The sequence below is a fragment of the Staurois parvus genome, unplaced genomic scaffold (genome assembly GCF_062004578.1).
Source record: "Staurois parvus isolate SC_StPar_1 unplaced genomic scaffold, SC_StPar_1.0 ptg000090l, whole genome shotgun sequence".
Lineage (NCBI taxonomy): Eukaryota > Metazoa > Chordata > Amphibia > Anura > Ranidae > Staurois > Staurois parvus.
In genome coordinates, this window is record NW_028317886.1 from 13,184,672 (window position 1) to 13,211,377 (window position 26,706).

The 26,706-nt window shown below is 41.0% G+C and overlaps 1 protein-coding gene across 2 annotated transcripts in view; it reads right to left on the reverse strand.

Moving 5' to 3' along the window:
- Window positions 1-2,255: 2,255 nt before the first annotated feature.
- NPY2R (neuropeptide Y receptor Y2) overlaps window positions 2,256-26,706 on the reverse strand; it is a 75,811-nt gene continuing 51,360 nt past the window's right edge. For both annotated transcript variants that reach the window (XM_089670424.1, XM_089670422.1), the window contains exon 2: window positions 2,256-5,375. In XM_089670424.1, the coding sequence (XP_089526550.1) occupies window positions 4,172-5,341 (1,170 nt within the window). In that variant the 5' untranslated portion in view covers window positions 5,342-5,375 and the 3' untranslated portion in view covers window positions 2,256-4,171. The remainder of the gene's footprint in view (window positions 5,376-26,706) is intronic.

Genomic DNA, 26,706 nt, shown 5'->3' on the forward strand with positions numbered 1-26,706 from the left:
ATATTATTTTAAGCAGAGGCTTAAAATACACTGGAAAATACACTTTAATGAGTTTTAGTGAACACAAACATAAAAATTGGTATAATATAAAATATTATATTACACCGAGTAAATAGATACCAAAGGTCCCGCTTTAAATTGTGCATGCCCAAAGAACAGTGACAACCTACAAAACATTAACTATCCATAGGCAACATTTTTAAAGATTTTACAGGTTGCCAGATTAGCGTTACACAGGAGGTCTGGTACTATGCAAGCAGGACCACCTTGAGCATTTGCTTTTGCACGCGAGCACAGGGAGATGGGGCACTTTAATTTTTTAACTTTTTTTATTTAAATGTAGTTTTTACACTGTCCCTTAAGTTTTTCTATCAACTTGTGATAGCATAGGTCATGACAAGTCCTTTTTTTGGAAAAATATGGGGTCTGTGAGACCCCAGATCCCACTTCTGGCCGCCATAGCATCTGACCAAGCTTGTTTATTTTAAACCAAAACCAGAAGTGATGAAATCCTGGTTGCTTCTGGTTTCTGATGTTACACAGTGAAAGGAACAACATCAGTTCCTCTCACTGTGTGCCCAGAAGATGATACCGCCAGACACATACTTACCGAGCTACCAGATGGGACAGGAGAGCCAGGAAATAGCGGCGGTAGGAGGGGGAAACCCCTTTCTGCTGCCTGTAGAAGTGACCGAGTGGCTCTATAACCACCTAAATCAATTCTACATAAAAGTCCATCACCGGCTGAAAATTTTGATACCAGGAATACATCTGCAGCTGCAGGCCTCATCCCAGTATAACCACATAAACCCGTTGACTTCATATGATGTCCTACAGGCGTAAAATGGTGAAATAATCAATTCTATACAGAATAAATATATAAACAGGGATTAGCTGTTCACATGATTGCATAATTAAAGTAGATATTTACACAATCTGCTCAGTGAAGATTCCTAATTCATGTGATAAATCAGTCTTAATCCGTCTTCCTAATAATAACAATACATACTTAATACTGTTCCAAGAAACGTATGATACCAATTCCACTAAAAGCTCCCTGGTCACCTATGCATTGGGATGACAGGTTATCTTTATAAATTTTAATTGTGTATTTTAGGATTAAATGAATGAGAAAATGGATGCTGCTCTATCTAAAAACACTAGGGAAAAATAAACCCTATAAATATAAAAATGAATATACTATTATAATAATAAGTGGCAAAGAAAGTGCAAATGAATAGAAAAAGGACATAAAATGAACTGGTGATACGATAGGTGAGCAATAAATATTAGGTGGAAAAAATAAATCACATAACTAATCGTGACCCAATGAGTAAACCATAAATGATGAATGATAATAAATCACATGTCATGTGCATAAACCATGTGAAATAAATGTGAAAGAACCAATGCTGTTGTGTACAGACCTAATACCAAGATGGCAGCTGCTGTCTGTGCCGGAAATGACGTCACCATGCTTTCGTCCTACGCATGACGTCAGGGCCCTGAGGAAGTCATGTGATTCATGACGCAACATGTAGGACAGAAGCGTAGTGCCGTCATTTCCGGTGTGGACGGCAGCCGCCATCTTGGTACACCTGAATGCAATACACCTATATGTTATTGCAGTTTTTATGCTTGTGGGTCTGTGTACCCTGCATTTTTATGTGAGTAGGCATTTTGCTGCATTCTTTATTCAATAAATGTAATATGCTTACTACGCTATGGGAGTTCTCTGATTTAATCTTCCATGTGGGGGCCGCTTAAGAGGAGATTGTCTGGCCACTTCCGTGAGGGGACATTACCACTGTTGGTACGCTCATGAGTGCTGTACTGTTTCCGCCAAGAGGATTCCCCTGATTACTGCCAAGAGGACATATACGAATAGGATCGTTCTGAGTGTTATATTGAAGCTTTTTGACCCCTGTGGGTCGCAGCCTGGAGGTGAGCATTCACGCTAGCTGGTGGTGGATTACTCATTGCAGTGGTCACCAGATATGTCACATGTTTTGAAGAACACAGATTTATTAGGACTGTGTACAACAGCATTGTTTTTTTCACATTGTTTTCACATGGTTTATGCACATGTTATGTGATTTATTATCATTCATCATTTATTGTTTACTGATTGGGTCACGATTAGTTATGCGATTTATTTTTTCCACCTAATATTTATTGCTCACCTATTGTATCACCAGTTCATTTTATGTCCCTTTTCTATTCATTTGCACTTTCTTTGTCACTTATTATAATATTAAATTAATTTATTATTTATAGGGTTTATTTTTCCCTAGTGTTTTTGTGTAGCGCAGCATCCATTTTCTCATTCATTTTTTTCTGCCACTATTGGTAATATAGGCAGGTGTTAGCAGCCACCCAGTTTTGTTTTAGGGAATTGGCAACACAGAAGGAATTCTTGTTTTGTATTTTAGGAATAGATAAATAGCCCCTTTTAACAGTTTGCCTTTTGCAGGGATGGTTATTTTACCTGCTTTTAAATGGCAACAGATTTCAAATCTACTCTGTTTCTCGAAGAAGCATGTACCTCCACCAGGTTCATAGGTATAGAACAATTCAATGTCCATCAGTGTCATGCAAGTACTTATAGGTGAAGGGGTACTATTTTTTGGCCTTCTTCATCTTAAAAGTCCAATATAGTTCTGACTGATATGTCTTCTAGATTTAGTTAATGGCATTGTTGACATCGCTGATGCTATCTAGCTATGGGTATACCAAACCATTTCATAAGAACTTGTATTAGTAAGGAGGATAAACGCACATATTTGTTTTCATAAGAATACTTATACTAGCAATTTAGGCACTAGTGGGCAAGGTAGCATAGAATAGTATAAGACTGTAAAAAACAAGCTATTGTTATATTATCCAAAAATTATATTATCCAAAAATATTTCAATGAGTGGCCAGTTAAACTGTCCACGGGCCTTGCAGCTCATTTTTAGGTCATTGTAACAGAAAAATGTAATTTTGTATGCCATGATGATACATGATGTCACTCACTATCAGGGAAAGACTGACAACTCATGGGGCCCCCGGGCAATAGGGGATCATGGGGCCCCTGTGTCCTTGTCCAAACTCAAAAAAGCCTATGAAAAAGGTACTAGGGGCATCTCATGGGCCCCACCTACTGACTTCGGGCCCTCGGGCAGTTCCCGAGTTTCCAGATGGTCAGTCCGCCCCTGCTTACTATATGACCACACAAGTTGTTCTCCAGTAAGCAAATGCCTTTAAAGTGAGACTTCACTTTTGCTAAGAAAAAAAAAATAACTGCCAGGGGAATTCTTTACATTTTAAGGATTTTAATAAACTATCTATCTTGCAGACTCAAACTTTTCTGCGTTTTTATTAAAGTCACCTGAGCACACTTACTGTTGTAATAAGAGCAGTGTACAGGGTTGTATTCATAAAGTGTACAGAATGCTTCCAGTCTGCCATTATGCAAAGAAGCAATATTTTAATTTTTGGGAACTTTGAAAAACCACAGCACACCACAGCTGCGGCTGGACATTAAAGGTCATTTTTGATAACATTAATTGATGAAAAGTTTAGTGGCAATGATATATGAGCAAAAGTGGAGCTTTTCTTTAAAAGCATAGTGCTACACATGGCACTGTTTCTGAAAATAAACTACCAGCCAAGCTTGCTCAGTAAATGTTGACTCAGGCAGCATAGCTGATCCTAATTGATCTAATCCGATGAAAGTATGCTCAGAGGTGTATTATTATTGAGCAATTTGTCCAACTTCCAAGGGTGGCATTTGGACAAAGTAGATGTTTTGTCTCAGGTATGCCTGACATTATAATTATCCATTTGATAAGCATTGCTGTATTTCAGAGGCACAATATAAAGGTCATTTGGGTATGAAATTCCTGTTTTTGGGTTGTTTTTTGTCTTTTAAAAAGGTTTTAGAATTAAAGCAACACAGTAATTTTTCTTTCTGAAATTCATGATACTTCAACATCCCAGCACACATATATTCCTAAAGACTTTAGTGTAAAGAAACGGCACAAGTCTGTGTTTGTATCTCATCAATAGTTTCTCTCACAACTATTGTCAATGAATTTGAATTTTAACTTCATCAGATTTAATTTTAGTCTTTGAATTATAGTTGATTGTTTCTTTATAAATGTATTTGCATTAGTCCGCTGTAGCATTATACATTGGTTGCATGTGTGCAAGAAGTCGCATAATTGCAATTTGGACCATTGACTTCTTTGACTTGTAACTGCTTCTTCTTGGCTTGAAAGGCTACGGAAACCTCAGGGTGTATAGAATCCATCCTCTGCTCACATTTGAAAGCTGTAAGGAAAGCTGTTCTATAATTATTGTTCATCCACCCATAAAGGATTGGGTTGGCAAATGTAGAACACATGGCAATTACATGAAATATTGTATAAATTAGTTTGTATTCATTTAAGTCCAAAACCTTGCTGTCAATGTCACTTGCTAGTTGAAAGGCATGGAATGGCAGCCAGCATACAGCAAACACTACTACCACCGTGACCAACATTTTGGTTGTCTTACGTCTTCTTTGGTGATAATGATCATTTCCTCCCCCTGGACTGACATGGTTCTTCAGTTTAGTCCATATTCTAATATAGGCATATGATATAATAGCTAAAGGTAAAATGTACTGAATCAACAACATCGATATGCTGTAAATGGTGCTGTAATTTAGCTGTCCTCCTGGCCACTTTTCTGCACAAACTTGAATCTTAAAATCTGGTGAAATAACAATAAGGGAATATTCCTTAAAAATGGCGAGCGGACTAGCAAGTGCAGCACTACAAGCCCACGTGATGCCAATTATCATAAAGCAAATTTTTGTAGAGATTTTGCTTTCTAAATGATACACAATGCATCGATGTCTGTCAAGAGCAATCACCATGAGTGTGACAGTGGATACTTGAACAGCAAGGCCTTGAGCGTAGGTCACCAAATGGCACAATACAATTCCAAACTTCCACTCATCCAATAAAGTGTAGACCAATGTGAATGGGAGACATAGCGTGTTCACCATTAAGTCTGACATAGCCAGGTTGACGATAAAGTAGTTTGTGACAGTACGCATGGTTTTGAACTTAATAACTACATAGATTACAAGAGCATTGCCTACCACACCCAACAGAATGATCGAACTGTATGCTAAGATTAAAATGATCTGGACACTGATAAATTTGGTAATGTCAATCAGCTCAGGTTTGGGAGCCATTTCGTTGTAAGGAGTGGTCTGTCCTGGGATGTATAGCCACGTATGCATTTCCACTTTAACATCCTCTGTACTATTCTCTTCCTTCTCCAATAAAAGCATTCCGCCTTTCATTGTGCAGTCTTCTGCTCTACAAGATTGGAATATCCTAAAAAAAGACATATAAAAGTATTAATATAGATAGGTTAAAAGTCACTTTTAAGTACATTTTCATCAGCTTAGAATGTAGAGGTTAGGTTTTACAGCCCTTTCACAATATTGACAGTTGGATAATTAAAATTCTCAAAACACCTTGCATGCAATGGAAGTCATGACTGGAGCTAAGGGCATCATTAATCTTGCTCATCATCCAGTCTAAAATATCTTAATTTAACAGAAGCAAACATGCCACTAAGGACACGGGCAAGTCGTTTACAACACAAGGCTATCATTTCCTATAGATTCAATAAATATTTGCACAAGGACAGGTCAGAATGCAGGAAATCAGAGGACGTTGTGAATAGAGAGGCAGATTAAACAGCTGAGGCCAAACAAATGCCTAAAGAATTGTTTTAACATCTCATTAAATGATATAAATGAAACCTAGGTAAATTGTATTATGGTTATAATATTATACTTTAGTAAGCCCTAGAACACCACCGTTATTGTCTCTAAGCATTATTTGTTCATACATATGCAATACGCACACATTATTTATTAAAACTTTTCATATATTCCATACACATATAGAAACACAATTATTTGCCAGCTGAGCCCAAAAGTGCCAGAACAGACATTAGACTTCTTTGTCCAATTTTATTTTAAAGTTGACGTCTACCCAATCCTTTTTTGATACAGTGAGGCAGAGTTAAAATCTCTTTCACGGTTTTATTGCTGTGTCCCCATTGCAGAGATTTCACTTCACTTCCTGTTCTAGTGACATGGACCCGCATAGAACCTGAGGGGAAAATAACCCACAAAGCAATATAACAAAATAAATTAATACAGTGGGTTAAACATTTATAAACCCAAACTGTGCTATATAAAAAGTATACTCGGAATGTATATTTGGGAGTCTGAGACCCTTTAGAGAGAATTGCATTTATTTCCTGTACCAGGGAATAAGTTCAAATCACCCCAACATAGTCACAGACATAAAAAAGCTTTGTAGTGGTTCTAGCCTGTCCCAATGTTATCCAAAATTTAAAAAAAAAATCTTTGTTTTCACATGATTAAAATTAATGAAATGATTAAAGCTAAGTGTTAATTGATTAACCTGCATTCCTGGTAAACAACAGAACTCCAGTATGTAAAAGTCACATACGAACAACAAAACTGTACGGTTGCTATGTAACCTATCTAAACAAATGACTAAAGCTCCCATTTTCTTGGTTAAAAGCTGCTAGGTGTGTACTGCTTCTAATGTATATTTAAAGCATATTTGCTTAAAGGCTATGGCAAACTGAAGGGTGAATGGTTCATATTGTGTTTGATGTCTGAAAAGCTCTGCACAGTATACAGCATATGTCCTGTAAATATGTAGAGTTGCATTTTCCCACTGAATCAGGACACCTTTGATCTTACACCTGATGATATCTAGTGAGTGGAATCAGTAAAACATCTTATGTTCAGTAACTCCACAGTGATAAATCTCTGATAATAAAATTTGTACCACTATTCACGGTTATACTTGCATAAAAGAATGGTTCCACCACTTACCATAAACAATGAAATTACAACTTCATTAGGTCAGATAATCTGATATAAATATACTACACTGTTTAAAAAAATTAAAGGAACACTTTTAATCAGAGTATAGCATTAAGTCAATTAAACTCCTGGGATATTGATCTGGTCAGTTAAGTAGCAGAGGGGGTTGTTAATCAGTTTCAGTTGCTTTGGTGTTAATGAAATTAACAACAGGTGCACATGATGGCTAAGGTCAGTGACACTGCTGGTAGCATGAGGTGATACCTGGACGCTACAGAGGTTGCGCAGGCAGTCCAACTCTTCCACGATAGCACATCAATACGTGCCATTGCCAGAAGGTTTGCTGTGTCACCCAGCACAGTCTCGAGCATGGAGGAGATTCCAGGAGACAGGCAGTTACTCTAGGAGAGCTGGACAGGGCCGTAGAAGGTCCTTAACCCATCAGCAGAGCCAGAGCCCTACAAAATGACCTCCAGCAGGCCACTGGTGTGAATGTCTCTGACCAAACAATCAGAAACAGACTTCATGAGGGTGGCCTGAGGGCCTGACATCCTCTAGTGGGCCCCGTACTCACTGCCCCGAACCACAGAGCTCGATTGGCATTTGCCACTGAAAACCAGAGTTGGCAGGTCCGTGGCATTTGCCACTGAAAACCAGAGTTGGCAGGTCTGCCATTGGCGCCCTGTGCTTTTCACAGAAGAGAGCAGGTTCACTCTGAGCACATGTGACAGACATGAAAGGGACCGGAGAAGCCATAGAGAAAGTTATGCTGCCTGTAACATTGTTCAGCATGACCGTTTTGGTGGTGGGTCAGTGATGGTCTGGGGAGGCATATCCATGGAGTGACACACAAACCTCTACAGGCTAGACAATGGCACCCTGACTGCCATTAGGTATCCGGATGAAATCCTTAGACCTATTGTCAGACCCTATGCTGGTGCAGTGGGTCCTGGGTTCCTCCTTGTGCACAACAATGCCCGGCCTCTGGGATATTATGTTTCAGTCTATCCTACGACAAGTTGCACCTCAGACTGTCCAGGAGCTCAGTGATGCCCTGGTGCATATTTGGGAGGAAATACCCCAGGAAACCATCCGTGGTCTCATTAGGAGCATGCCCCGACATTGTCAGGCATGCATACAAGCACGTGGGGGCCATACAAACTACTGAGTACCACTGAGTTGCTGCAATGAAATTTCAGCAAAATGGACTAGCCTGTTGCATTATTTTTTCTTTTTGATTTTAGGGGTGTCTTTGAATTCAGTCAAAGTGAATTGATAATTTTCATTTCCATCAATGATGGGACATCCTTATGTTCCTAACACATTACCCAGTCCATATCAGTACAGATATCCAGCATGATATTTTTCCCCATTGAGATCTGATGTGTTTTCAAAATGTTCCTTTATTTTTTTTGAGCAGTGTATAATCTTAAAGTCCTGCATGATTTTCCACAGCATCAAAGTGAATGGTCAAAAAACAAATGTTTATGATACACTATGCTTAAAGAAGAAATCCAGGAAAGTTTTTTTTATTTTCCCATGCAGTGGGGATATGCCCACACTGCATGGGTTAAATGCTCTTTTCTGTCTAGGGGCTCAGAAAGTAACGATATACTTACCTAACCTGTCGTTCCTCCAAGCTCAAGACCGGTCCCCGCTGCTCCTGCCCCCCCTGCACACTAGCTGTTTCTGACGTCATCACACGCATAGCCCAGCTCCGGATGTGAGGATGGCAGGAACAGTCCACTGCTGGAAGAGGAGGAAAGCGGTTTTCAAGAGAATCAGAGGAATGGGTAAGTACAGCTTTACCCTCAGCCCCTAGACAAAACAAGCACTTAACCCATGCAGTGAAGGCACAGCTCCACTGCATGGGAAAAAAAATGTTTAACTAGATTCCTTGCTTAAGCAAATTGAATATCATCCAGTTAGGGTTTAGATCTACTTTAAAGTGGTTCTAAAGCTAAAACTTTTTTTTTTACCATAATGCATTCCTTGCACTAAAGTAAAAGACATTTTGCCTGTTGCTTGATGCGTCTATCTTTACCCTAAACACTTATTTGAGTCCTGTGTCGATCCAGCACTGTGCCGTTTGTAAGTCATTTCTTCTGTCGTCCTCTTCCCACAGGAGGATGAGAAAGCAGCATGAGCCATTGGCTCCTGCTGCTGTCAGTCAAATCCTGTGAGCAGAGAGCAGGAGGTGGGGCCATGTCAGGCTGTGAGCGTCAATGGACACACACAAACAGACTCAAGAGCAAACCTGCATGTCTACTGCCATAGCAAGCAGCTTTCTATGGGGGCCGACACAGAAAAGGGGGATCCAAGAGTGCCAATGGGAGAACCCAGAAGAGGAATTCAAGGGCTGCTCTGTGCAATACCATTGTATACAGCAGGTGAGTGTAACATTTCTATTATTTAAATTTTTTAAAAATTGCCTTTAGAAACACTTTAATAACACTGCCCAATTTTAAAAAAATGCAGCTATACTGAGATAGTGGACATTTGCCTGCTTGAGACAACTGGGAAGTACATTAGTGCACATAAATCCTAATCCAACAATCTATGGTTGGGGAAGACTCAAACCGATGGCTGGCATTCTTCTTGCCTTACAGCATGTTGAGCTTTACATATTTGTAGCTTTCAGTATTAGGAACCACATATTTTTTGAGCCAGAACAATGTCAAAACGGACACTTGAAGCAATGGCACAGAGACTCGTTTTCTGTGCCAGACTACAAAATAAATTGGAATCATGCACTTGCTGACATATCAAGTTCATAATTGAGTTAAACTCTGATGTTATCTAAATATGTTCTTTATTTTATAATGCCATACAGTGTATTCTTCAGTTCCTAGCTTACTGATTAACCACTTAAGCATTGGAAGATTTTACCCGTTTCATGACCAGGGCATTTGTTTTGCTATTCAGCACTGTGGTACTTTAACTGGCAACTGTGTGGTCACACAACACTGTACGCAAATGAAATTTGTATTATTTTTTTCACACAAAATAAGCGTTCTTTTGGTTGCATTTGTTCACCACTGGGCTTATTATTATTTTATTATATACAGGTGAAACTCGAAAAATTAGAATATCGTGCAAAAGTTCATTTATTTCAGTAATGCAACTTAAAAGGTGAAACTAATATATGAGATAGACTCGTTACATGCAAAGCAAGATAGTTCAAGCCGTGATTTGTCATAATTGTGATGATTATGGCTTACAGCTCATGAAAACCCCAAATCCACAATCTCAGAAAATTAGAATATTGTGAAAAGGTGCAATATTCTAGGCTCAAAGTGTCCCACTCTAACTAGCTAATTAAGCCATAACACCTTCAAAGGGTTTCTGAGCCTTTAAATGGTCTCTCAGTCTGGTTCAGTAGGAATCACAATCATGGGAAAGACTGCTGACCTGACAGTTGTGCAGAAAACCATCATTGACACCCTCCATAAGGAGGGAAAGCCTCAAAAGGTAATTTCAAAAGAAGTTGGATGTTCCCAAAGTGCTGTATCAAAGCACATTAATAGAAAGTTATGTGGAAGTGAAAAGTGTGGAAGAAAAAGGTGCACAAGCAGCAGGGATGACTGCAGCCTGGAGAGGATTGTCAGGAAAAGGCCATTCAAAAGTGTTGGGGATTTTCACAAGGAGTGGATTGAGGTTGGAGTCAGTGCATCAAGAGCCACAACACACAGATGGATCCTGGACATGGGCTTCAAATGTCATATTCCTCTTGTCAAGCCGCTCCTGAACAACAAACAGTGGCAGAAGCGTCTTACCTGGGCTAAAGAAACAGACCTGGTCTGTTGCTCAGTGGTCCAAAGTCCTCTTTTCTGATGAGAGCAACTTTTGCATCTCATTTGGAAACCAAGAACCCAGAGTATGGAGGAAGAATGGAGAGGCACATACTGCAAGATGCTAGAAGTCCAGTGTGAACTTTCCAGTCTGTGTTGATTTGGGGAGCCATGTCATCTGCTAGTGTTGGTCCACTGTGCTTCATTAAGTCCAGGGTCAACGCAGCCGTCTACCAGGAGATTTTGGAGCACTTCATGCTTCCTTCCACAGACGAGCTTTATGGGGATGCTGACTTCATTTTCCAGCAGGACTTGGCACCTGCCCACACTGCCAAAAGCACCAAAACCTGGTTCAATGACCGTGGGATTACTGTGCTTGATTGGCCAGCAAACTCGCCTGACCTGAACTCCATAGAGAATCTATGGAGCATTGCCAAGAGAAAGATGAGAGACATGAGACCGAACAATGCTGAAGAGCTGAAGGCCGTTACTGAAGCATCCTGGTCTTCCATAACACCTCAGCAGTGCCACAGGCTGATAGCTTCCATGCCACGCCGCATTGAGGCAGTAATTGCTGCAAAAGGGGCCCAAACCAAGTACTGAGTACATATGCATGCTTATACTTTTCAGAGGTCCGATATTGTTCTATGTGCAATCCTTGTTTTATTGATTGCATGTAATATTCTAATTTTCTGAGATTGTGGATTTGGGATTTTCATGAGCTGTAAACCATAATCATCACAAGTATGACAAATCACGTCTTGAACTATCTTGCTTTGCATGTAATGAGTCTATCTCATATATTAGTTTCACCTTTTAAGTTGCATTACTGAAATAAATGAACTTTTGCACGATATTCTAATTTTTCGAGTTTCACCTGTAAATGAAAAAAGACCAAACATTTTGACAAAAAAAAAACAAAACAATATTTTCTACTTTCTGTTATAAAACATCAATACAAAAAAAACAAAAAAAAATCAGATTTCTTCATAAATGTAGGCCAACGTGTATCCTGATGCTAACCTACGCTGACTGGGAGCAACATTAGCTGACTAACTGACCCTGACATCATGAATGACATTACAGTGATCAGTGCTAATACTGCACACTGTACTACTGACACTGACTGGGAAGGGGTTAACATCTTGGGGCAGTCAAAGTAGTAACTGTGTGCCTAACAATGTGTAATGTGTGTAATATGTGCTGCTTTTATTAATTGATGTGGATGTTTCCTCTCTGCTTTGCAGGGTCCTGCTGACCGACTTGTGCTGTACCGAATGACAGCACAGAGTTGGGAGGGGGTTGGGCTCAGGCATGCACCCTCTACCTGGAAATGCAGGATCATGCACATGCACATGAGCCTGGCCACAGTTAAAAGGCTGTGGGTGGTCCTTAATTGGTTAAGCTAGCTCATCCGCTTTCTCTCACTCTCCTTTTGGGGAATGCAAGTCAGTGGAATTTTCTTTCACAGCTTACCTGCTCCAGAAGTTACACATTGCCATTTCCTCTCCTCCTTCAGAGACATACACACATTCACCCCTGCTCTGTCTTTGAGAAATAGGATTTATCATCCCCTGAAACAACATACATTTTCCCTCCACTCTATCCACATGGGTGCTGTTCTTGCATCTTTACCGATTGTTGTAGGATCTGGTTGCTTGGATGTTGACAGTGTCATCATTTACCTTGTATATTTTTGTGTTCATTTGCATTTATTTTCACCTATTATCTGAGCGCAAGTATTGTGATTATACATAAATACAATTAAAATAAATACCAGTGAAAAACATCAAGTAGTGATATTACTGGTAAACACTCGGTGGAGTGCTCACAAACAACACATAATGGTCAATTTAAATAGTGCAAAACATGAATAAATATATCTGTAGGATAAATGCAAAATAGTCTCCTAGTGAAAAACTTCTCCAAACTAAAAACAGTCCACCAGTGATCTTCAAAATTAAACTATCATAGTGCTCCTCCTCTAGCTGCTGTGCACGCTCACCTCAGGTTAAACCTCTAGGTCCCATGCGCTTTACATTGATAGATCTCTTCAGTATCACCTCGCCTATGGCTCCTTTCGGATCGCATTCCAGTCAGTTAAGCACTCAAAATATAAGTGATAAGGGACTTCCCATAGTGTAAAACGTTCCCATTTATTAAATATAAAACAAGTGGAAAGCTACTCATATTTTAAAACTGGGTCCACAGACCCTTACAAGCATGTACAATAGTAGGTATAGGACTGGGTGTGCTAAAAGGTGGCCGTTGCTGTTCGTAACAAGATACGAGGTCACACACACTTCCAATGGAAGCGTGGTTTTATATACAGTTAGGTCCATATAGATTTTGACAAAGGTACAATTTTAGTTTTTTCAGGTATTTACCAAAACATATTCAAGCTATAGTTATATAATGGATATGGGCTGAAAGTGCACACTCTCAGGTTTAATTTGAGGGTACATACATCCAAATTGGAGGAAGGGTTTAGGAATTACAGCTTTTAAGAGTAGTCATCCCCCCTTTTTCAAAGGACCAAAAGTAATTGGACAATTGAATGAAACGCTGTTTCATGGCCAGGTGTGAGCTACGCCTTCATTATTTATTCATCAAGTAAGCAGGTAAAAGGTCTGGAGTTGATTCTAAGTGTGGTATTTGCATTTGGAATCTATTGCTGTGAACCTACATCATGCCTTCAAAGGAGCTGTCCATGCAAGTGAAACAGGCCATTGTAATGCTTCAAAAACTAAACAAATCCATCAAAGAGATAAAAGCAACATTAGGAGTGACCAAATCAACAATTTGGTACATTCTGAGGAAAGAAGAACGCACTGGTGAGCTCAGCAACATAAAAAGGCATCGACATCCATGGAAGACAACAATGGTGGATGATTGCAGGATCCTGTCTATGGTAAAGAAAAACCCATTCTCAACATCCTGACAAGTGAAGGACACTCTCCAGGAGGTGGGTGTATAATTGTAAAAGTCTACAATCAAGTGAAGACTTCACGAGAGCAAATACAGAGGGTTCACCACAACGTGCAAACCATTCATAAGCCTGAGGAATAGAAAAGCCAAATTAGACTGCCAAAAAACATCTGAAAAAGCCAGACCAGTTCGGGAAAAGCATTCTTTGGACAGATAAAACTAAGATTAATCTGTACCAGAATGACAGGAAGAAAAAAGTGTGGAAAAGGCTTGGAATAGCTCATGATGTTGTTATCTTTTAAAAAGTATTTTGGTCTTGAAAATAGGAACAAAATTTAAACCCAGCAGCCCTAGCAACTTAATTGATTCACAAAAAACAGGATGTGACAGCATGCATAGCAAGCTTAAAGCCCAGTCGCAGGCTTTGAAAGGACTTTTTACTTACTTCACGCCATGGTTGCATCTTTGCTTCTCTTTTGTTTGGGGGTCTATGTCACTGCATGTGTGACTTGGAAACGTCCTATTAGCTGTCCAGTGATGGGATCCTCTCAGGATCCTGAAGAGGAGTAAAGTCGGCACAAGAGGACTGTCAGAGACTGTCCAGTGCTGGCAAATGAGTAGCAGCTGGATTAATGGCCCCTTAATTGGAAATGGTGCTTGTGAGGAACCCAGGTGGCAAACTTCTGTGACTATATTTTGGTACACAGAGTAAGGGCTCCTTCACACCAAGGTGGGGGGGGGGGGGCAGGGACGGCTCTCAGGCCAGTTCACACCACAGTGTAATAGCTCTAGAGTCCCAAAACTCTAATATTTTGAGAGGCACACAACCAGCTTCAGGGTACTTATGTCCAGTCATTACCACTGGGGCAGCAATCAATGTTTCCATGGTCTGGATACAGGTCTCTTTCACCAACCCTATCCTTACATTTGTTTTTACTGCTTCTAACTGAAATGACTTTACTTCTCTTTACTCATATGTTGAGTTTCTTGGAATGCATGTTACATTGCAGTAGAAAGAATAATTTTATTTTCATGGACCTTCCATGATTTTTCATAGAAGTCAGATTTTTTTGACTGTCCATGATTTTACCTTGTATGGAGCATTCAGGATCTAAAGTACATCCTGCAATGAGCAAACCTATATGTGTTGACACTCACATCCACCATATAGAAGTGTCATTTAGTTTATACACATCATATGCACTACAAAGACACATATTTTATCACACTGTCCCAACATTAAAAACATAAATTGTTTCTAACCACTATCTTCATGACATTTTGCATTCAAGGATTCAAGCAAATGAGCTGGCATAACGTTTAGGAAAGTACATAAAAGTTATTTTGGAACATGACATTGAAAAATAGTCATTTGGCTCACTACATAGTTTAGTGCTATCTTCCTAAAGTGTTCTCAAATACCACTGATGGTCCATACACACATTTGCTGTTTTATATACTAAATTAATGTGTAAACCACAGGATATATAAAAAAAATATTTATACATACTGGGACCACTTCATTTTTCCATACTGCTATACACTATCCCACGCATTAGCATGTTTTGACTACACAGTAATACAAAAAGGCACCTCTCTTGATTTACCTTTACATAGTGAACTAGTACATGAACTTTTTGAACTTCACAATGCTACTGCAGAATATGTGAGTGCTGGATTTGTACCCACAGTTTTTTGTCATGATCTTATTTTTTTTAAACTGTAAGTGAAAAAAATCTCTCCAATTCCAGACCTGGTAAAGGGGTTCCTTGGACCTTATTGCTTTAATAAAAACAAGAACAAAGCTTCTGTTTATCTGATTTCTTCTGAATGAATGAACTCTGAGGACAAGATGCCCTGGGCCTGCTGCCAGTTATTATTGTATTTAATTAACTACTGAATCATATGCAGCAAACTACATAGGTACCGTAGTCAACTGTTTTGGGGGACTTTTTAATAATGTTTTTTCAGCTTTCAAAAAACTGGCAAATGAGAGCAGTTTACCTATGAGATCAGTGTAGCCGACCTGGAAAAGCAGTGCAGTTTAACCCAGCGGAGTGGTACAAAATAATTATTGTAGCTGCACTGTTTAATCAAGTAGACTATTAGATGTCAGGTAACAAAAGAATTTCTTTTTAGAAAGTTTTTCTTCACACATAACATATAGAACCCTTTTAAACACACATAAACGGGGGGGGGGGGGGCGCATGCGCGGCCGGTTCCGGGATGACAGCTCTGTGAGCTCCATCTCACCGCCAGCCATAACCCAGCACACACCGGAGCTAACGGCAGCACGGACCTCTCCCCACACTGATAAGGGGACGCAAGTCACCACTAGATCCCCAGGGATATGCCTCGTCGCTACAGATCACCAGGGACGCCGGGAAAACTGACAAGCTTTTTCCCAGCTCTCAGCCCCTGCAGCCAAGATGGTGCCGGCTCCTCATAGCACGATGCCTCACAGCAAGAACGGAGCACAGAGCACATCACAGACCCCAGGCTCAAAGCATCATTATAACCTGGAGACCCTGGTGAGTCCTCTCCACCCGTCTCCCACCACAAGCAGCCCTGCTAAGTCCAGACCTAGGCTGGACATAGAAAATCCACCTATTACTCAGCCTTCCTATTCTGCACTCAATATTGCTATCTCTACTCCATCCTTAATAGAAAATTTTCCTGCTTCAGATCAACCTATCACTGAACTATCTATGAAAAGTATGCTTCTCTCACTGCGACAAACATTACATAACGACCTGACGACAACACTATCTCAAATCTCAACCACGGTACAACAACAGTTTCACCGTATCCGCCATATTGAAAATAAAATGGGGGAAATGTTCGCAGCACACAACGACCTAATAGATGCACACGCAGACCATGGAGCCGATATAGAACAGATTAACCTCAAATTGGCGAATCTAGAAGACCGCTCTAGGAGGAACAATATCAAATTTAGCGGAATCCCAGAAAATATCAATATGGACGCCATAGTACCATATTTACAACAGTACATGAAAAATCTCATTCCTTCCCTATTAGATGTAGAGCTCGCTATAGATCTTGCGCACAGATTACCAAAACCGTCATTCCTACCGGTCGCAATACCTAGGGATATCCTGGCACGCATCCACTTCTACCATGTGAAAGAAAAAATTATGATAGCTGCGAGAAACACTACATCAATACCACCAGATCAAGCGAATATAAAATTATTTGCAGACCTATCTAAAACCACACTTCTCAACCGCAAGAAACTAGTCACCATAACAAAAGCGTTGCAGAACCACGGAATTGGCTACCAATGGGGATTCCCCACAAAGCTCATTGTTAAACAACAAGGAAGGCTCTTTACAATTAAAACCCTTGAAGCAGGCATCGACCTCCTGAAAACCTGGAACCGGGGGTGGACTGACAACTCATGGGGCCCCCAGGCAATAGGGGATCATGGGGCCCCTGTGTCCTCGCCCACACTCAAACCACACCCAAAAAAGCCTATGAAAGGTACCAGGGGCATATCATGGGGCTCCCTACCCGGGCCCTCGGGCACTGCCCGAGTTCCCAAATGGTCAGTCCGCCCCTGCCTGGAACATCATACCAGTGGACTCCCACCAATCCACCTCCAACCGACCACAACACATGGACACAGAATGGTGCGGATCCTAAGGTCCTTAACATCAACAACCACCTAACAAGCTGGGAATCTATTCATAAATCACTAATGGCTGGCAGATGGCCCCATTACAATCATCCCCGAACCCCAAGTTTTTCATCAACATGACTTCCCACATAAGTCATGTATGTTCAATTCCCCCTGTTGTACACTAGCAATAAGTGCTACACATACCACTTGTGTTTTCAACAAGTTCATTTTACCCTCTTACCCTCCTACCTCCACCAGTCGATTGACTCAACCCCTCCTCCCTCAAAAAAACGACTTACAAGATGGAACATCCTCATCAAACCAGCGACCGCATCCAGTACATTACCTCTTCTCTGTGGAAACTCCTCCAAAACAACAAAAAGATAATCCACCACTCTACACAACCTACGAAACACCTCTGCTACTCCGGACAACTCACCTACATCCAGCACTATGATTAAAATATCATCCTTGAATGTCCGTGGCCTTAACTCACGGTTCAAAAGATCTCTACTACAAAAAGAAGCTCGCTCCCTATAAGCTGATGTCCTATTCCTTCAAAAATCCCACTTTGCCACCGACAAAATCCCCAAATTTTACATACACCATTTTTCTCCGATTATATATGGCAACCAGCCCCAAGAAGAAGAATGGCGTCATCACAGCCATAAGAGACTCTCTCCAATACCACTACATCTCAGAAGTTGCAGACCCACAAGGCCGCTACCATATCTTGATATGCAAAATTAATGGACCCTGGGCGACATCTATAGTCCAAACCCCAACCAACTCCAATTCTACAACAAAATCAATTCAACTATTTCCGCTCAGAAACAAGACAGACTAATCATAGGAGGCGACTTTAACATTATCGGCAACCCACTCCTGGACTCTTCTTCTAGCAAACGCTCCTCCAAACACTCTTTTAACATCTTTCTACACAAGAATGATCTCTACGATATTTGGCGATGCCATCACAGTACGGAAAAAGACTACACCTACTATTCCCCATCTCAACTCTCCTACTCCAGAATTGACTTTTTCATCACAGACAACTGGACTTTGCAACACGCCACATCCTCCGAGATTGGTACCATAACCTGGTCAGACCATGCTCCAATCTCCATCTCCTTAGATCACAATCAACACTCTTCAATCCCTCGTATGTGGAGACTAAACTCATCCTTACTGAAGGACCCGGATCTCAAAAAAAATATATTGGACGCTCATAATATGTTTTTTGACATAAATGATTCCTGAAATATCGATACCCACATTATGGTCTGCATATAAGTCATATATGAGCAGTATCCTTATACAACTAAATTCTCGTATCTCCAAATAGAGAAACCAACAAATCGACGATCTCCTCCTCTCAATTAAAACAAAAGAAGAATTAAGCAAAAAATCCCCAAACTCCGTAACTTCCGCCCAACTCACCAATGACAGAAACAAACTTAGAACCCTCCTATTCTATAAATATGACCTCAACCTTCAAAAAACAAAAACTAAATTCTACTCCCTTAGCAACAAAGCCAACTCCTTACTAATCAAAATGATTAAACAACGACGGCTAAAAACTAAATTATCTTCAGTTTATCATCCATCTTCACAAACCTTAACCACAAACCCGCAAGAAATAGCCAATGCCTTCGCGACCTACTACAAACAACTATACAACCTTAAAAATGATACCATCCAACCAACACCTACGTCCATACAGCAATTCCTCAACACAATTAAAAGGGAACGATGCAGCCATCACTGGCACATTCCCCAAAGACATGCTACAATCGATAATAAAAGAATACCAAAACCTGGCAAAGATCCACAATCTGTCCAAAATTATAGACCAATTTCCCTACTCAACACAGACATCAAACTCTATGCAAAAATTATAGCACGCAGACTACGACCCTATCTTCCTACTCTGATAAACCCAGACCAAGTAGGATTCATACCAGGCCGCCAAGCACCTGACGCTACCAGAAGACTCATATCCCTCATTCATCACTTAGAACACACCAAACAACCCTCATTGCTTTTATCACTAGACGCTGAAAAAGCATTCGACCGTATACACTGGCTATTTATGCAAATGACCTTACAGAAATTTGGCATTACAGGTTGGATGGTAACGGCCATATTATCACTATACTCCCTCCCTTCAGCCAGAGTATTAACAGACGGAACATTATCAGATCCCTTTGATATTACCAATGGTACCAGACAAGGCTGCCCTCTATCTCCTGTCATATTTACATTATTCATTGAACCCCTAGCCTCTAAACTTCGAGACGATCCAATGTTCACTGGCATAAGACACCTTAACACTGAACACAAAATTAGCCTATTTGCAGACGACATCATATTGATGATTACCAACCCAACCAAATCCCTTCAAACAATACGCACCCATCTTCAACAATATACAATGGTCTCCTACTATGAACTAAACGAGCCCAAATCCTCAATCTTAAACCTCCACACGCCATATTTCACTGAGCTATCCCTTACTAAACAATTCCCCTTCACCTGGGAAAAAAATAACATCCCATACTTAGGAATCAAACTCACTGCTATAACAGACCAATTATTTACTTTGAATCACAAACAATTACTTGAAACTATACCCCAAGAAATTGCCAACCTTCGTACTTCAGAATTATCTAAAATAGGTAGAGTGGCGACATTAAAAATGCTCATCCTACCAAAAATTCTCTATATTTTCCGCACACTCCCCATACCAGTCCCTAATACCTTCTTCTCCAAACTTCAATCGATACCAGATTTTTATGGAATTCCAAAAAACCTAGATGTACCACCAATCTCTTAATAAGACCATCCTCCAACGGAGGCGCTGGCCTTCCACACCTTAAATCCTACTAGAATGCCACTCTCCTGGACCAAATATATTTTTGGTGGAACCCAACCAGAGAAAAAACCTGGTCCACAATGGAAACCTCACCCTTCCTTCCACTTAAACCCCACCATCTACTCTTAACTACAACATTATCACAAACGACTTACCATTTAAAACACCCGTGTATCCAAGCCACTCTTCAAGCTTGGAAAGATCTCTTATCCACAGATTACGCAGACTCCAAACAACTCCATACCCCAGTTGATATACTACATTCCAGTACACCCTCCCTAGATCTAACCCAATGGGAAAAATGAAACATACATCACATAGCAGGCCTCTACAAAAGCCACACCCTACTCTCATTTCAATATCTCTAAACCACATTTAATCTCCCTACCACTGAATACTTCCCCTACTTACGAATCACCTACTGCATCCAAACAAACAACATACCCCATACCATAAAAATCCCAGCTACGGCTTACACCTTTTTCTCCAGACCACAATACCCAGGTAAAGGCATCTCTACCTTCTACAAATATTTAACAGACCTACAATTTATTCTAAAATCTACCTCCCTATCCAATTGTGAAAAAACCCTAGCAGAAACAATTCCAACTCATACATGGATTACTACATTTAACTCCACCTACAAATCCTCTCACTGCAGCTCACATTGGGAATCCTACTGGAAAATACTTCATCAGTGGTACCTAACCCCTACCAAACTAGTCATTTTCTACCCAAACCATTCCCCCTCTTGCTGGCGACAATGCGGGGACACAGGCTCCACTCTACACATACTATGGTCCTGCAAATCCATTAAATCCTTCTGGAATAGTGTATTACAACTAATAGCTGAAGTTTCCAAAATAATGATAACCCCAAATCTGGCACTCGCGCTCTTACACATCGGGATTAACAAATTCCCATATACCTCCCATACCACCATTATCCACATACTCTTTGCAGCAAAACTAAATATAACCTGATTATGGAATACCACCACTGCTCCTTCCTTTAAATCGCTAATTTCAGATCTTAACTTCCAATGCGAAATGGAAAAAAGACTGGCTCTTAATAATTCCACCCAACACAAGTTTAATTCCTTATGGTCTAACTGGTTACAAAACCCTAACTGCTCCGTAAAACCCTGATAAATTACAAATGATTGATCTACCCATCTACTTCAGACTGGTACTCCCTCCCCACTCCATCACAATTAGCCCTCCCCTCCCCACTACCCCCCTATTATTCTCCCCCTGTTCAATACCCCCTTAGTACTTCCTACTCCACCCCACAGTTCAGTTTAACCCCAAGCATACCTCTGATGTTTATGCCGCAACCCTAACTCTAACCCCAGCCAAAAGGTGGGGTGACTTTCTATTAAAGTTATATTGTATGCATACAATCTATTCTGAACCAAATGTCTTCTTCCTGTTACATTTTTGAAAATCTTCAATAAAAATTATTGAAATTAAACACTCATAAACACATTAGTCCCAAAAAAAGCTGGACCGTACAAAGTTCTGCTGACCTGCTCCTATGGTCCTTATATTGCTTTAGGTGCTGGATCTCACTGCTCGTCCAGCTTGACATACCGTATATAACAAAAAGTGAATGCAGAGGTGCGCACTAGTAAAATCACACTGTAGTACTTTATTCAAGGTAGCTGCCCTCCAAAACCACAGTCTCTGAATTAGGCCACACATTTCACCTCAATTGGGCTTAATCGTAGAGGTGAGGTGGTCAAGGCTGGACGTCTTTTATATCCCCCCATGTAAGTAAATAATAAAACACAATCATGAATAATACAAAGACCAATTGTCATGATCTAATGAGTGAGAAATCATTAGGAAGTACAGTATTAGTGTACAACAGTATGAACTTGGCATAAATATAAATTAATAAATGTGCACCATCACCACTTCCTGCTCGGGCTGGTGTGAACACCATTGTTAAAAATGAGTTGCCTCCTCAGAAAAATAGAAATGGGCACACAGACATTAAAACATGATATGACACCTACGTTTAAAACTGCAGAACTCCCATATTCTCCTTCCTCATGGACATGAAAACAACTTCCTTGAAAGGCATGACAAGTCCCATCATCACACAGCAGGACGAGCCGCTACTGTTATCCTCATGCTGACCAATTAAACCTCTCTAAAAGAAATACTAAAGACAAGGGTCTTACTTCATTCAGTCTCGGGGCAGAGAGCACCCCGCTTCACCAGAGACTGATGTGCACCAGGCCCAAACAGAGAAGACTCACAGATGAACACACAATAAATGAACATGTAAATAGGGGGCAAAAAGGATTCAGATCCAGTGAACCAATCCAGTGTCTGAAGAGACGATCCATTCTCATCAAAAACACAAAGACAGCACGAGTGAGAGGGTCCCCACTCTACAGTCCCAACAGGTTCTTTGCATTCACACATTGAATCATAATCAATTTGGATCGAATAAAAATATATCTGAACGATGGAAGGAATGATTTACAATGAAGATCAAATTGTCAATATAGCAGGGAAAAAGGCTATGTAATGTTTGAAGGGGTTATCTCCACAGACATGGTGCTCTTCCCACCAACCCTGTGCAGGCCGGTACAAGAGGACACAAATTTTGCACCCTTCAAAGCGCAAAAATACATATATGGTTGCAAGTAATTGTGCATTAATCAATAAATGCATAATTAATGCTCTTTACTGCAGGTGGATCAATGTAAAGGGGCCCTTTCAGTACAGATATGCCAGCTCTCCCTACAGAAAAGAGGAGAAGTGCTTAGATCAGTTATTTTGCATGTTCTTGATATTGTTGTGCAGCTGTTGTGAAAAGCATGAATATGAACATTTTGAAATCATTGATGCAGTGTATTTAAATTGATTTTGTTGTGTGTATATCACATCTTCGTTATCCTCCATCTAAAAAAGAACAGTTTTTTAGGAAGTCTTAAAGTGTTAATTAAGGGTAAATCTCAATAGAATATTCCTGGTAGTTAAATTAAATCGGACATATGCCAAGAGAGAAGTCTTGGAAATGTAACAATTCACTTAATTGGTTAACATGTTTTCACTATGCCTGTCATTGTCTGGATAACCATCACAAGGTAATTAAATAAGCAGTCTGGGCACAGCCATGGTGAATAATTATCTGCAGAGTTCAGACACTGAGCAATGTCAAAAACTCCAGGCCTATTGAGGGAACGGTATTACTATGCATCAAGGGGCAGTTTTTATATTTATATGTTAGCGGTGCACCTGGATATAATTTGACAAACAGCCCCAGATGGTCTGGGGATTGGTATGAGAAGGGAGATATTTGCTTGTGATTTTCATAATAAGGAAAGGCATCAAAAAGCAGATTGTCTGAGACAAGCAGGAAAAGATGTTGTCTTTTATGGGCTCTGGAGCCTGGCCAGGGAGAGTGAGGTTGGACTCCATGGCCAGCCAATCATTTAGCTAGTGAAGCCACTGGTGGGTTATTTGCAATAGAATAACAGGAAGTTCCTGTTGGGTGTTGTTCTGAAAAATGCTGATGACTGTGAGGTGAGCAGACTGTGAAAGAGCTGTCTGGCTTTCACACCTGAGTGAAAAAAGATTTCTGTTTTAATTTTCAGGGTGAAACCAATGCATGGCGGTGAGTGGAATGCTAAAACCTTCATTATATATACTGCATTTTTCGCTCCATAAGACATACCTGACCATAAGACACACCTAGATTTTAGAGGAGGAAAACAAGAAAAAAAATTCTGAACCAATGGACTGCAGACATAGTACAGGAAATGACCAGAGACTACAGTCATAGTACAGGAAATGACCAGAGACTGCAGACATAGTACAGGAGATGACCAGAGACTACAGTCATAGTACAGGAAATGACCAGAGACTACAGCCATAGTACAGGAAATGACCAGAGACTGCAGACATAGTACAGGAGATGACTAGAGACTGCGGACATAGTACAGGAGATGACCAGAGACTGCGGACATAGTATAGGAGATGACCAGAGACTGCTAACATACTACAGATGACCAGAGACTACGGACATAGTACAGATGACGAGAGACTGCGGACATACTACAGGAGATGACCAGAGACTGTGAATATAGTACGGGAGATGACCAGAGACAGCGGACATAGTACAGGAGATGACCAGAGACTGCGGACATACTACAGGAGATGACCAGAGACTGCGGACATAGTACAGGAGATGACCAGAGCTTGCAGATATAGTACAGGAGATGACCACAGACTGTGGACATAGTATAGGAGATGACCACAGACTGCAGACACAGTACAGGAGATGACCAGAGACTGCAGATGTACTACAGGAGATGACCAGAGATTGCAGACATAGTACAGGAGATGACCAGAGACAGCGGACATAGTACAGGAGATGACCAGAGACTGCGGACATAGTACAGGAGATGACCAGGGAGTCCAGACCTTTGGGGAGGGGCGGGCAGGTACCCGCATTTGACAGATACCCGCTCCTACTTCCAGAAAGTTGTCCTCCCCCCTCCCCATAGTCTTGTGGGACACGTGACAGGTCTCACAAGACTACGGGGCCATTCACAAAGCGCAGCGATTCTGGCGCATGCGCAGTGGGCACCCGGATGTGAAGCCGCAAGCTGTCACTTCCGGGTGCCCACACTGAAGATGCTGGTGCGAGGGAGAGAAGACAGCCAATAGAAGCAGGACACTGCTGGACAGAGGAACAGGTAGGACGGAGGAGCGGGTTCTTCTGCACATTAGAGCCAAGCGGACGGCCTGGTATGCTAACACGGCGCCGGCGGGAATACCGGGCCAGCCACTCCATATTCGCTCAAAAGACACACAGACATTTTCTCCTATTTTTTGGGGGGAAAAAAGTGCATCTTATGGAGCAAAAAATACGATATATATCTATATATATACAGTAAACATTCAGTTCAAGTCAAACTGGGACTTTTATATTTACAGGTATAAAACGGGATGCTAGCGTGGCGGCACTACAAGCAGTGGCAAGTGTGTTCTATTACTGATAGGTGGCACACATGTCACAGGCTAGTCCAGAGACCATTAATCAAGATGGCAGACAACAGTGTTAGTGCGTGCATGAAACAGCATGTGGTTAAGAAGTTTCTTGTTCCAATCACCTCCATGGCCACAGGTGTATAAAATCTAGCACCCATGAATGCAGACTGCTTCTACAAACATTTGTGAAAGAATGGGTCGCTCTCAGGAGCTCAGTGAATTCAAGCATTGTACCATGATATGTTGCCACCTGTGCAATAAGTCCATCCATGAAATGTCCTTGCTACTAATTATGCCACGGTCAACTGTTAGTGGTATTATAACTAAGTGGAAGCAACTGGGAACAACAGCAACTCAGCCACAAAGTGGTAGGCCATGTAAAATGACAGTGCGCAGAAGTTGCCAACTGTCCGCAGAATCAATAGCTAAAGACCTCCAAAGTTTGTGTGGCCTTCAGATTTGAACAACAATAGTGCGTAGTGAGCTTCATGGAATGTGTTTCATGGCCGAGCAGCTGCATCCAAACCTTACATCTCCAAGTTCAATGCAAAGCGTCGGATGCAGTGGTGTAAAGCACTGAACTCTCTGGAGTGATGAATCACACTTCTCTGTCTGGAAATCCAATTGATGTGTCTAGGTTTAGCGGTTGCCAGTTAAATGGGACTTGCCTGACTGCATTGTGCCAAGTTTAAAGTTTGGTGGAGGGGGGATTATGGTTTGGGATTTTTTTTCAGGGATTGGGCTTGGCCCGTGAGTTCCATTGAAGGGAACTTTTAAGGCGTTAGCATACTAAGACATTTTGGACAATTTCATGCTCCCAACTTTGTGTGAACAGTTTGGGGATGACCCCTTCCTGTTCCAACATGACTGCGCACCAGTGCACAAAGCAAGATCCATAAAGACATGGATGAGCGTGTTTGGGGTGGAGGAACGTGACTGGCCTGCACAGAGCCCTAACCTCAAACTGACAGAACTCCTGTAATAAAATTAAATTACAATACAAACCCTTTAAAGATATACAATTTCCTAAAAATATGTTCTGGACAAAAATGTTTTTTTGAGCTGTTTTGTGTATTTAATAGCTGTTTCCAGGTGGGAAACCAAATCTTTTTTCTTACACTGATCACTAATTAAAGTGGTAGTAAAGTTGACTTAAATATAGTCTCTCTGTAAGGTAATATCATAATGTGCTAGTAATAGTACATTCTCAAAGACTTACCTTAGAATGAAACCCTCCAGCGGTGCACTGTCACAGCTGACAGGGCTTCCATCTTCACTTGGTTTTCCTTCCAGGTTAGCAGGCTCTGGCCGAGCCACGATTATGTTTTGGCCATGGCACAGAGCCTTAAAGGAACTGAAGAGCCTTGAAGGTTCCTTCAGAGCGCATGCACCGTGACGTCTTCAGCTGCAGGGATACTGAATATCTCCTAAACAGTGCATGCTTAGGAGATATTCCTTTTACCTAGCAGCTTGTTATGGGGGCACCCGCTGCTCTGTGTGTCCATGTAAACACGGAGCTGCAGATTGGCCCCACCCCCTCT